Source organism: Scylla paramamosain, chromosome 14 (genome assembly GCF_035594125.1).
Source record: "Scylla paramamosain isolate STU-SP2022 chromosome 14, ASM3559412v1, whole genome shotgun sequence".
Taxonomy (NCBI): Eukaryota; Metazoa; Arthropoda; class Malacostraca; order Decapoda; family Portunidae; genus Scylla; species Scylla paramamosain.
Window position 1 is genome coordinate 24,814,923 of NC_087164.1, and position 14,434 is coordinate 24,829,356.

The window sequence follows — 14,434 nt, forward strand, 5'->3', positions numbered from 1 at the left end:
CCATCGCGCCCTCCGTCTCCACTCACTGTATTTCCTGCATTGCACAGAAAGCCATCCCGTCAGTTTTCAGTTACACAGTAAAATTGTAAGCATCACGCGCACGTAAATTTTATGCAATGATTACCTAATAAATAACACCCACCATGTACATATGTATCTGTGTGTGCTTGCGTGCGTGCTGTGTGTGTGTGTGTGTGTGTGTGTGTGTGTGTGTGTGTGTGTGTGTGTGTGTGTGTGTGTGTGCTTGTGTGTGTGTGTGTGTGTGTGTGTGTGTGTGTGTGTGTGTGTGTAGGAAGGCTTACCACACACTCCGATCATCGCTCAATTAATTTGCTCAAACCGCGGGAAAAAAAAAACGTGTATACTTCAATTGTGAACAAGGTATAGCAGGACATTAGCCTATAATCTGATTACAGATTTCCAACATTCAGCAGCGGAGGGGAAACTGTGACTAATTAACACAGAGGAAAGTTGCGTCACGTTGTCTGCACGTTTACCGGAAATGGAATCAAGTGAAAATGAACGATAAAATATGATAAACTAAACAAATGAAAGTTCAACCAACTTTTCGCAACGTTATAACGCAATAATTTTATGAGACATGACAGAACCTAATTAAAGAAGAAACAACAAGCAAATAAACAAGAAACAATATAGCAGGAAAGTAGCAACAAGAGAGACGACAAGAAAAAACTTAATATAAGAGAAGGAGGAAGAAATAAAACTGTAAAGTGAAAAAAGAAAAAAGAGTTGCAAGAGACCCTTTCCTTCTCTTTCCTGCAATTACTGCGTTACAACGAGGCTTATGTTTGTCAACTTAAAAATTCCATTCAGTTCATTTAAACATCTTCTTATGGCGTTCTAAGAAGGGGCGATAAAAATGGTTGAATATAATGTGCCTTCCAAGCATCTCGGTTACTAGAGAGACACGCGAAGCTCTCAGGTGGCAATAGAGAAACTGTGAATCATAAACGTTTTTCTCAAGCTTCCGCGCCAGAAACCATAAGGCCGTGTCTGGATTTCCAAAACACACACAAGTACAAATGAAACGGACCAGCTTTCACGCGACCGAACCAGACCAGATTCACGATTAAAACATGATAATGTAAATGTGGTGAGCCTCAGATATAATACAATTAACGACGCCATTCCATAATCAAGTTTCGCTCCGTAATCCCATGACAAATTCGCAAAGATATCGAGGCTAAGCTGAATTAATCATCCTAATGGGTGTCCGCTAAGCACATTACATCACACGGGTGCTTTGTTGTGGTCGATCACCGCCTCTCTGCCTCCACCCCTTCCCAACTCATTCACCTCCGCTGCCCCTGATGCTGCGTCTGACCGTCTAACAAAACCTAACCTATTCTTGCCTATACTATGCTGCGCCAGGCAACCTACCTACTGTGTGGTTTGTTTCTGGGGTAGTTAATGGTGAGAATGTGTTTGTGCTGCATGTTCGTCGTGATCTTTATCATTATGTACTGCAGTAATTTGTTTAGGCAGAATTGTGTATTTATGTTCTTAATGATACAGCTGAGGAATTACGCATGTGTTGCATTGTATGTTTTCATTATACTACCATAAGACAGACTATCTCCACTACCGCTTATTCCATATTACATTGTTATTTTTACTACTACTACTACTACTATTGTGTGTGTGTGTGTATGTGTGTGTGTGTGTGTGTTGCGCGCTCTGAAATTCTCTTTTAATTTTCTCCCTCCCATCTCAACCACTCCCCCCCCCCCATCACTCCCAAAAAAGTATCGCACTCTGATTTCTTTTATTTTCAAAGTTTTCCTGTTTGTGGTGGAGGTCGAAGGTTTTTTTTTTTTTTTTTGCCCTTTTTTCCACACTGGCGGAGAGGTGAAGCAGAGGGCACCGGGGTACTTCATGCAACACACTTAAGTTACGGAAGAAAATTAAGAAGAAAAAAAAAAAACGTAAACAATCATTGACTTACGTCTTTGATGTCATTGTAGAGTGCAAAGGCGTTCGACAGATGAAATATGTGGTTTCCGATCTTCCTGGCCCATAACTCGACCCTGTAATAACAATAAATGCACATTAGTACAGGCCATTAGAGGGTTTTACACACACACACACACACACACACACACACACACACACACACACACACACACACTTACGTAACACAAAAAAAAAAGAGGACAAAACGTGCAAGTGGTAGGAATGTAAATACTTGTGTAATAAGCGAGTCAAGTGCGTGGTACGATTACTTAAGAACAGCTGGTGCGCAGATGTGCCAGAAGACATACAAACATACAGACATGCGATAATGAAAACAAAGCACACATCTTTTATACTCGTTCACTCTCCTCTTAAATAAACGTAACTGACTATACATACATATCGTGAGTGTGTGTGTGTGTGTGTGTGTGTGTGTGTGTGTGTGTGTGTGTGTGTGTGTGTGTGTGTTCATTAACTTTTCTCTTGCCTTTCACCTCCAACCACCACTTTTTGCTAGCTTCTTTCTCATCGCGCCCACAACTCCCAAACACCTTCTAGTTCAGCTTGTAAGGCGTGAAGCTGAGCCCATGTGACAGTCAGGGAACGAGGAACCAGAACTTCTTTTGAAAGGAATGGGTGTGTTCTGATGGACATTACTAAACCCTGCTATTCGGTGTTTATGTTACGTATGTTACAAATGGAAATTGATCTGGGAAGGGAGAGAGCTTGCGTGTTGTTTTGAAAGCAATGTATGTTAAGAGACCAGACGCAAGGAAGAGAACTTTCACGTGTATAAGTATGTTCGAGGAGGACAAGAACATAAGAAAATAAGGGAAGCTGCAAAAAATTATCAGGTCTATACGTGACATTCCCTGTATGAAACACACCTGTCTATTTCACTTTCATCCTCATCCATAATTTTGTCAGTCTTCTTTTAAAGTTCGCTAACGACTCAACACTAACAACTGTTCCACTTATCTATCATTCTAAGAACTAATTCCTTCCTATCTCTTTTTCTTTAAACCTAACCTTTTCAAGCTCCAACCTATTATTTTTCTTTATATACTGATACTGATCCTGAGAATTTTGCGTACATTATTCTTTTCATATCCTCTGTACCAGTGAAAGGTCTCTTATCAGGGGTCTCTTAATCTACGCTTCTCTAAGGAATGTATATTTAAAAGCTTCAGTCTCTTTTCGTAAGGAATACTCCTCTTCATCTGTATCCTTTTAGTAATTTCTTTGCACCGACAAGAAAAGACAAATAGAATGATGACTTCAGACATCAAAACATTCTTGGAGTACTTCATTATACGTGTTAAGCTGATGAAACACGAGTACTAGCGCCACTAACACTCTCTCTCTCTCTCTCTCTCTCTCTCTCTCTCTCTCTCTCTCTCTCTCTCTCTCTCTCTCTCTCTCTCTCTCTCTCTCTCTCTCTCTCTCACGTCACTTGACCTTCGTTGCTCATGTCTCCGCGTACTCATTAACCCGACTATGTAACGTCCGCAGTGGCAAAGTTTGCAGTCATTATTTTTCATCGTCCATTCATTGTTGGTCCTTTTTTGGTCCCTAATGGGCTTCATGAGACCTTCAGCTCCCTCTCTGATGGCGGCCATAAAGACCTGCTTTATTAACTTAATCCAATAAGTTGAGAGTGCTGAGGTTATCTGATGGTAGTTAAAGTGTACCTTAGGGAGCATTCTCTCTCTCTCTCTCTCTCTCTCTCTCTCTCTCTCTCTCTCTCTCTCTCTCTCTCTCTCTCTCTCTCTCTCTCTCTCTCCGACAAAAGGTGAAAAGAAATGCACGTTTTAAAAAGTCTTCCTGCAATACCCGGCATTTCATTAACTTCTCTGCAGTCCTTCACTACCGACCACTATTCTTTTACGCCCCTCGCGCCTCCTGTCCACACCTCTGCAGCATCCCTCATCTCGGGGCTTACGACTGACAGGGTGAGGCAGTCGGGACACACGGCGAAGGGTGAGACTGTGCATCTACTAGGACACCACCCCACCCCACACCGTGGCACACCATATCACACAACACTACATCACGTCATGCCTTTCCATTTAAAACCCTCACGAGCACGAACACATCACCACCACCGCCGCCAGTTCGTGCAGCTGTGTCAACAACGACGAGGTGGTGAGCGGCTGGAGAGCAAACACTTGCAAGAGATGGAAATTTCACGACGCAGGCACCACGACTTTGTTCCGTACTTCCGTGTTCTCTCGTCCGGCACTTCGCTCCTCCGCTACTTCTGGTCCAGCTCTAAATTGCTTTCGTTTACCCTCAAGATGTAAACTGTTTTAACACTCGCTATCTGTCATGAATTTTAATGATTTATTATTTTATTTTCTTACGTTTTTATACTTCCAAGTCAATACATATGACCTTTTCTTGTTTTCTTAGTAATTTACTTGTTGTTTTACTGGTGATGGTGGTGTTTGGCTCCTCCTTGTCCTGTTTTGTTTTCATCACCCGGCTCCTTCCATTCCGAGGGGTTTTCTATTATTTTGTGATCTTTCCTCCAGGTCTGTCTCCGAAAGTCACCTCATTTCCTACTGATAAAAATTCAACCCTCTTCCTTTCATGTCTGCCTATCAGTGACAAAATTACGTCGGCTCTTTCCACATGATTCATCCTATCGGTAATTTCACTAATCTCTTTTCTTTCATTTTCAACAACAAACAATTTTTCTTATTACGTCTAGTGGAAAATTAAAGTTCACTATTACTAAAGATACTGATCAGATACTTAGCCAACTGTTCACCCGCTGACTGCTACTGCTTCTCGAACTTTATGTAATGACCTAGAGTAAGTTTACAGAATAATTTCGAGACACCAGTGACAGCAAAGTGATCGCATCGTTCAATGTCAAAATATTCATCAGCTTGCTGCATTCTTAATACCTACTCGCTTTCATGAGAAAATCTGTCGCTGCAGAACGCAAGGCTTACTGTGAACTTCCTTCCACCACGTGTGCGTCACTCGTACACGCTCATTTTGAAATTACTCAACCCTTCAGGCTTTATGTTTTATGTATTCACTCGGTCACTATTTCCATGGTCCATTCAGAGTATATGGAATCTTTATTTTTCATAATCATACGCACACTCGCCACCTGCGCCCAATAGCACAGCTCATCCATACCTTTTTGTATTTTATCAAACATTTTTTGTCATTCATAAAACCATGATGATTCATACATCAAGAAGTATTGTAGTGCTAATGAATGTGATATAAAAAAAAATGGTAATGACGTTCTTTTAAGACAAATGACAACTTTTATTTATGTATTTATATTTTCAAGGGAAGAGAGTCCATGAGGAATTTATTGTACAATCCCAGTGTTACTCTTTACCAAAATTGTCAGTGTTACTTAGCTAATGTTAAACTAGGTACTCTAGATACTTGAGTTTTATAAGTGCACCATCTGCAACATTCTACACAACACGCCGAGCTACATGCCAGCAAGGACCTGCATCGTGCGCTGAAAGTTAAGGCAAATTTACATCCCATGGCGCAGTAAGAAGTGGTCCCTACGCTGACACCAAGCCAAACACGAGCAAAAAAAGCCTCACCGCTCAAAACGCGCAGTCCTAAACTTTGAACACAGATCTCTCTCTCTCTCTCTCTCTCTCTCTCTCTCTCTCTCTCTCTCTCTCTCTCTCTCTCTCTCTCTCTCTCTCTCTCTCTCTTTTTCTCCTTTCATTTTTTTTTTTTCAAGGTCTGCCCCGTGTGCAGCAATGGCACATTTGAGGCACAGTATCGACACGAAAAGTTGTTTACAATGGTACCCAACATTGTTAGAGCCAACCGCCACACTCTAAACGAAACTGAACTGGAATATATGTTATACAGGGCACCACCGAAGCAATTATAAACTATCCGCGTGGTTATTTTTCTGGAATGGACGACGGGATGCAAACCACAGATTATTGAGTGCGAGTCTTTACTCTGAGGACGATTCCGTATGGTGCCGCAGACTGGCATGCCGCTGACCTGTAGGGCAGAAACACACACACACACACCCACACACACACACACACACACACACACACACACACACACACACACACACACACACACACACACACAGGAACTCGAAAATCTATAATACGTGTACCAGTGACTGTGCCGCGCTGTTTACTGCTGCTATCAGTAAACACTACCCGATAGAATAGACACAATTGTCTAAGAGGAAATAAAAAGCTGTTGCAGCGAACAGCTGTACATATATGAATGGGAAAAGTATGGCAGCACGATCTATATACGTATAAATGTGCATGTATGTGTGTAAGAATGTTGGTATATGTTTACCATCTAGCTTTAGATGACGTCGGCCACGTTACCGAGCGTGGGAACAACTTGTGTTGGGTGTTTCAGTCAATGAAGATGAGCCTTATCATGGGAGGCAAGTGACTCTGATTTAAAACTCCGCTGAAGCTACAGAATGTCTTAATGCACACTGCAGCCGCTCCAAAGAATACTTTTCGCTGGTCTATTACATCAGTCCTGACGTGGAAGACACTAATGGCTGTGCAACGACCCACACAGTGGATGCAGCAGCATACACTGTCATGTGAGTGAATGCAACGAGCCAATTAAAATAAACATTACCTAGGCAATCTTAAACTTTACTCATAAAATTACTTGGTTTTGATATACAATCACGCCTGGTTACACAACATGTGCCTTGGACGAAACAGGGGCAATCCAAGTGAAAATATCCACTGGAAATATAAAGTATTTTCTTTTTTGTATTTTCCAAAACTATGGAGTACTTATTTCTTGTCATATGAATAATAACGAAAGAAATGTACTTTCCATGTTCTTGTTCTTCCAAGCTTAACAAGTCTAGGATGAGAACAATAAATACACACTGTACTGTAACACAACTTGTACTGTCTGAGAGGTAGTAACAGATGACCTGTTACAAGAAGTGACATAATCCACATTCTCCGGACAATGGAAGCTGTTACGTACCACACAATGTATCTGAGTTATATTTGTTTTTAGCACAGTGAAGCCATACGTAAGGCTGCAGGATCTGCGATATTATCCAGGACTGAACAATGAATGACCAATCCGAGGATTCCCTGGGTACGTAATCCGCGCGGAGTACCTTGTGAATCCAAAGAGCCAAACATCATAAATAGAAGGAAAGATTACATGGAATCTAAACAGTTACTTTATATAACAATAAAAAGCAGTCATAACTGATATGAATAAAAATTTACATTTACAATAGGAATGGGAATTTAAACGATATCTATTTGATACTTATCTGTTGATGTCATACTGTCCCACCAGTAATATTATGTTCACCCGTGCATGACACTGTGGATTATTGATGTTACTGATGCAACGTTAAAGCTCCTATTACACACACACACACACACACACACACACACACACACACACACACACACTACAGGAAACTATTCATAAGCTATGCCACAAAAAACTCTAGCGAATTCGATTAATCCATTTATATTATTATTATTTTTCTGAGTCTATTAGATCCTGAGTTCTGTGATCCAAAATGAGGAAGTAAATGGATCAGCCAACCAACCAAGCAATCAATTAATCTATCTTTACTGTTTTCATTCCTCTTCTCGTTCCATCTTCTTCAATTCTCCACACTATTTCATAATTTTCTTTTACCTACGCACAACTGTATCAAATGAAAAATAACTAACATTCCTTTCTTATTACATCTGTTGCAATTTCATCATTTTGTTTTCTTTCCCGTCTGCACAAATCTGTATCACTTACGAAATGACATTCCCCTTGCCATCGCATCCATTATGAAATTACAAAGAAAATCCTCGCTTCATGTTCTCATCGTGACTCACACACACTTGCTACAGCCATACACGTCTTTCACGAAAATAGCACAACTTTTTACCGCAATTCGCTTTCTCACACGTCTACACGTCACATCTTCCCTAGGCAGTGTTAATGTTTTCTCTGCCTCCCTGTATCACACAAGAGAGCGAGGCTGCTTGTGTCACGTAGACGGGGAACCACACGCAGAGAGTCGTGGAATCCTGGGGCGCCGAGATGAATATTAGGTCGGATGATGAAGACAGCGAATGAATTTCCCCACCTCCCCTTTCTTTTTCATCTTTTCTTAATTAGACCTAGATGGACGCTGTCTTGGAAGAGAAGAGCTTTGTCATCTCGTATCTTAATGAAGTGCAGGAAAGGAAGATGAAAATAGATTAACGAGTGACATAAGTATAGTTAAGGCTGCTGTCAATATCTTCAGTTCCTATTAATGTCAAATCAAGAAAGACGTAAACGACAATGAAAATCCTGTTTTTTTTTTTTTTTTCAAAGCACCTGTCATAATGTTTACATAAAAGTACTACCAAAGCACCACGCTACCAGTGACCAAGTGCTTGAGATGGAAGGTCAGTAAGAGATTAAATTAAGACCGCACGCAACTCTAAAGTTTTGCTCTCTCATCAGATCTACTTTCAAAGCTTTGAATCCTTCGCGAACTATCAGCAGAAACATGAAAAGATCCTTGAAAACAACAACTTCCACTGCAGAATGTTAAATACAAGAGATATGGCAACGAAAAGTATAACGGAGGCCGGATGACGCGACTAAACCAACAGAGCCACGCCCTGGGCTTCCGCACCCTAATGAACACCAAACAACAACCCTCCTGCACCAGAAAACACTCCCGACAGCCTGGCCATTACTGCATAATTACAGCAGCATGTGATGGGGATCTCGTGGCTTCCTGCGACACCACCACGAATAATGAGCAGGAAAGTTTGTAGAAAACCAAGGAAAGGAATACATGCGAAGAAAGGGAGAGAAAAATAATACTTGTCAAGGATACGCGCCTTAACTGAATGCAATGACCGTCCAGTAAATTCAACACGACTTTGATACAACGATCGTTTCAGGTTACGGAATCTTTCCTTGATCAACCTGTAACTGGTAAAGACCTGCCTCGGAACATGCCTGGACTAACGCTTACGTTTCCACACACTGGTCACAAAAATTATGTCTATCTACCTTACAGTCCTACATCAAGACTTACTGGAGGAAGGGATGTAATTTTTTCGGCTCACAAATTACACAGAATCAAGACGACAAGAATGTAAATGGCCACAGCAGTGTAATAAAGATTCGCTCCGTCTGGTCGTGTCCTTGCGAGACAATCCCTAATCTACCTTCACCATGCGCGGTCCTGCTCATTATTCCGGTCAAAGGTGTCTCCAAGGCAATCTGGGGGTGCAGCGCGGAAGGGGGCGCGGCATACACTGGATTTCGCCCACGTTTCGCCAGTCCCCGGAGAGCAGAGGGAGACTGAGACTTGTGTTCTTAAACGCTTTACTCTGTCATCAGGACAATTTGCAAAGGCTACAGATTATCCATTGTGTTTTTCCCATCTAATGAAGCTGAGTCCTCGTTATCACTTGAGTCATGAAAACACCACTGAAATTTCAACTAGAACCCGAGGTAGACTCCCAAACGTCCACCTCAGTACTTAGTTTCCTTACCGATGTATGAGTATTTTTTATCACTGTACATAATTATCAGCCATCTTCATCTCTCTCTCTCTCTCTCTCTCTCTCTCTCTCTCTCTCTCTCTCTCTCTCTCTCTCTCTCTCTCTCTCTCTCTCTCTCTCTCTCTCTCTCCGACTAACTATATCAATTTAATGAAATACAGAGAAACATAACTGTGTGTGTGTGTGTGTGTGTGGTGTGTGTGTGTGTGTGTGTGTGTGTGTGTGTGTGTGTGTGTGTGTGTGTGTGTGTGTGTGTGTGTACATTTCGTTAAGAACACAGAAGACAAATGGAGCAGTAACATAAACTAACTAGGAAAGGATATATGCGTAAAGAAGTGTGTGTGTGTGTGTGTGTGTGTGTGTGTGTGTGTGTGTGTGTGTGTGTGTGTGTGTGTGTGTGTGTGTGTGTGTGTGTGTGTGTGTGTGCGTGTGTGTGTGTGTGTCTGTGTGTGTGTGTGTGTGTGTGTGTGTGTGTGTGTGTGTGTGTGTGTGTGTGTGTGTGTGTGTGTGTGTGAGAGAGAGAGAGAGAGAGAGAGAGAGAGGAGAGAGAGAGAGAGAGAGAGAGAGAGAGAGAGAGAGAGAGAGAGAGAGAGAGAGAGAGAGAGAGAAATTGTGGAGAAAACATACCAAAATATAGAGACACAGACAATACAAACTGAGACAGCCAGAATAAGACAGACAGACAGCCGAATAAGACAGACAGACAGCCAGAATAAGACAGACAGACAGACAGACAGACAGACAGACAGACAGTTAGGCAGACAGATAGACGAACAGACAGATAGACAGACGGACGGACAGACAGTCACATCGACAAACAGAAAGAGAATCATTCCGTCAGTCAGTCAGGCAGACAGACAGACAGACAGACAGACAGACAGACAGACAGACAGACAGACAGACAGACAGAGACAGACAGACAGGCAGACAGACAGAAACGAACAAGAACTGAAGAACAGAAACATGGAGAAGAAAACAACAACAACAACAACAACAACAACAACAACAACAACAACAACAACAACCAGAAAAGAGAACAAGAATAACAAAAGTAAGAACAAGAAGTAGAGAAAGAGAACAGATTGAGAGAAGGAAGTAAAGGAGAAAAGGAAAATACAGGAAAGAAAGAGAGAGAGAGAGAGAGAGAGAGAGAGAGAGAGAGAGAGAGAGAGAGAGAGAGAGAGAGAGAGAGAGAGAGAGAGAGAGAGAGAGAGAGAGGGGCACCTTACACACAACCATCCTCGGGCGCTTTAAAGAAAATCAATATCCAGGGGAGGTAAACTGAGCCACCGTCTTTTCTCTCTCTCTCTCTCTCTCTCTCTCCTCTCTCTCTCTCTCTCTCTCTCTCTCTCTCTCTCTCTCTCTCTCTCTCTCAACCGTCTTCCTGTTACCTACACTTGTTTTCTGATACCAGATTTTTTCTTCCTCTCTCTCTCTCTCTCTCTCTCTCTCTCTCTCTCTCTCTCTCTCTCTCTCTCTCTCTCTCTCTCTCTCTCTCTCTCTCTCCCCTTCCCTCGTAAATATTGTCTCTTCGTTAAACCTGAGTGATAGTTCATATATTGTAATATATTTTTCTAAGTTGATTTGTCGGGTCTATTTTCATTAATAACCGACTTAAGTTAATTATTAATTTCCGTATAATATATTTCTTTTTTTCTTCTTTTCTTCCTCTCTTTTAATCTAGTTATTTTTCGGAAATTCATGCGTTGTCTATTCTTCACTACTTGATAAATTCTGTTACCAATTTCCTTGTAATAAAATAACATTTCTGTTCTTTTACTTATTTCTCTACACAAGAACGTATATTGCAATCCTTGAATCATACATATGCGCACTTGGATGAGGCCTGCACGGCGCGTGATTAATCTGCAGATAATTACTACACAACATTGTTTTTTAACGACCAAAGGCTGTGGGCTGCATTATCTCCAGAGCAGCAGCCCTCCACCAGGCCAGCCAGCCCAGCACCCCTACAGGAGCAGCCTCAACGAGCCTCACAGGTGAATCAAGGGTCCTTAAGAGCTTTCAGACACTACAAGATGAGACCGGTAGGAGGAGAACAGTCTTCAACGTTTGAAGCCCGACGCTAAACATCCTAATACCTCACATGATCTTGTCGTGTGTGTGTGTGTGTGTGTGTGTGTGTGTGTGTGTGTGTGTGTGAAACAGAGTACCACAGCTAGCCTAATAGTATGTCTATGATACTTGTAACCGCAAAGCATCACTCAACAACTTAACACTCTCTGCAGGAGAGAAATTGTTCATAATGCAATAATAAAGAGAATCACTAGAGTGACAGAGAGCCTTCGCGGGCAAACGTTTAGATGCACACGTAGATTCTGAGCTGAACGTGACTGTCACCACTCCTTTAGCCTCATGTTCTGGAAAGTATTAAGTTTTTGTGGAATACCAGTCCATTACTGTGGCGGAGCTAAAAATACTAAGTTTCACAAACTAATCAGCTTACACAGCACGCATTCCAAAAATAGCTCTTACGATAAATTAATGTTCCAAACAATCATTCTTATCAATGCCAAATTTAGGAGAATATATATATATATATATATATATATATATATATATATATATATATATATATATATATATATATATATATATATATATATATATATATATATATATATATATATATATATATATATATATATATATATATATAATTCTTGACGCAACATTTAAGATTGTACACGACACTTTACCACTCAGGACAAGACGATTACCAAGACTTAAGTGGTTTCTTTTCGACCTTGAGTGTCTTGCCACTACATGACCTCCTTTCTTTCATAAATATATTTCTGGCGTTTCTAAATATAAACCTCATGTGTTTCCTTTTACGTGTATAAGCAACGTAACGTTCTTTGTAATGAGGATGACGAGGGTCGATCACTGACAGTCAGACACTGCATTCAGTCTTTCTTCTTCACACTCCATGTAATCACTGCACGAGGGATCTTAACTGCCGCTAACCATCGTGATGGCACGTTTTCAAACATTTTTTTTATATATGTGTGAAGAAGAACGATAGAAAATTAAACCCATGACTATATGTACTACGCATACGAGATTGCCACGAGAATCGTCAAGATGATCGTCAAAGCTCCAGAGGATGCCTGCCTTTCCACGTGACAGGGCTCCATCTATGGCAGGTCCATACATATTCTTCAAGCTTTATATACTTTACTAGCGATCTTCACCGCTTGCAAAATAACTTTAATAACTGGTGTGTGAAAACAATGAAAATACTGTCTGGGGCAAGCCATGAGAGGCGGAAAAATATATACAAAGAGGAACGGCAAGAAATGAAACCCTTGCTGGAACACTCAAGGTACTTACATGGCGATACTGTGGAGTCCACCCACGACGATCACACGGGCGTGCACTGATACTTGTCCACCACGCCTGTCCTGCCGCCACACACACACACACACACACACACACACACACACACACACACACACACACACACCTTAAATCTATCAAAGTTCAAAGAAAATACTTATTTCGTCCTGGATGTAAGAAATATCTTGGTTACTATAATACACACACGTATTTAAAAACATGACATTCATAAGAGACACAAATACAATGTAAAAGAACACACATGTGCAGTGCATGTAAATACAAAAGAACTGTCTCTCCCATTCACTCCCACACACACACACACACACACACACACACACACACACACACACACACACACACACACACACACACACACACACACACACACGTAAGTGGCCTCAGAAAGTGACAACTCCCGCACAACTGCTGGGTTTGCTTGCATATGAATGAATGAGTGAGTGAGTGAGTTTGTCAATCAGCATCTCAGCAGGAGGCTTAGTGCGCCCCACAGCTTGCGGGAGAAACGCACTCACATCCGGAGACGTTCTTTTTTTGTGCTGTGACTACTTCCTTGGGTTCTCAACGTTGTGTTTTACCTGGGTGGAGAAACATGCTTCTTTTTTCGTGGGAGAACCCAAGACCAACCCCTGTCATGCCCACTACGCCACAACTACACTAAGGTGCAGCAAGGCAAACTTGGTGATCGTGAGTATAATAAAAAAATAGGCGGTGAGCAAGTGAATACAAGGAGATAAATAATAAGTGAAAGTGAATAAAGTGACAGACACTGAGCACGTGCGTTCCTCCTCTCCCCGGCTCCTGCACCACACGGAAGCAAGTGACGGCACACTACTTACAGAGAGAGGATCCTGTCAGACCTGCCAATGTCATCAGGAATACAAGGAATTACTTGAAATTTTGTCCACTGGAGGGAGTCCACAACCTGTAAACTCAAGGTCGTCAACTGGTCCAATATGATAAGTTTGTGTTTTCTCTTATCACAAATAATTGGCTTTCGTTATCAAGACAGACATCCAAAGTTCAAGTAGCACCGTAACTTATTAATGGCATGATGGAAAATGATGATGATGGCTTCCCTTCCTCAGTGTTTCTCCGAACTATGAGGGCTCTGCTGATCGGGGAAAACATTAATCACCCAATTACTTAACAAGACTTATGAGATTAATCTGGACTACTTCCACTTGGCTATTGATGTAGCAGATTGTTGTGAAGGGAACAGTGTATGGGGAGGGGGAGATGGATCCTGCAGGGCAACGGGAGAAAGAGAACAATGGGACTAGTCATGTTTTAGATAACCCTTTCCTGTATATCACAGGACCAACATGTTGAACAAAATATTTAGTCTTATTATTCTTAACACTGGTATGTGGCTGAAATGTTTTAACTTCGAGGGAAATTCTTCAGCAACATTTACTACATTTACCATGGGATATGAAGTGCTGCTGGGGTGGTGACGGGGGTTACTGAGGGAGTACTACCCAAGGAGGTGCACTGAAAGTTTGGGAGTGAGTGAGGGTGCCGGGGAAGGGATGGTGGCG

The 14,434-nt window shown here is 41.6% G+C and overlaps 1 protein-coding gene across 1 annotated transcript in view; it reads right to left on the reverse strand.

Moving 5' to 3' along the window:
* Nucleotides 1-14,434, reverse strand: part of LOC135107138 (voltage-dependent calcium channel subunit alpha-2/delta-3-like) — a 219,528-nt gene that overhangs the window by 167,249 nt on the left and 37,845 nt on the right. The window contains exons 2-3 of the mRNA XM_064016848.1: nucleotides 13,733-13,753; nucleotides 1,967-2,048 (exon numbers count right to left, since the gene is read on the reverse strand). Coding sequence (XP_063872918.1) covers nucleotides 1,967-2,048; nucleotides 13,733-13,753 — 103 coding nt within the window. The remainder of the gene's footprint in view (nucleotides 1-1,966; nucleotides 2,049-13,732; nucleotides 13,754-14,434) is intronic.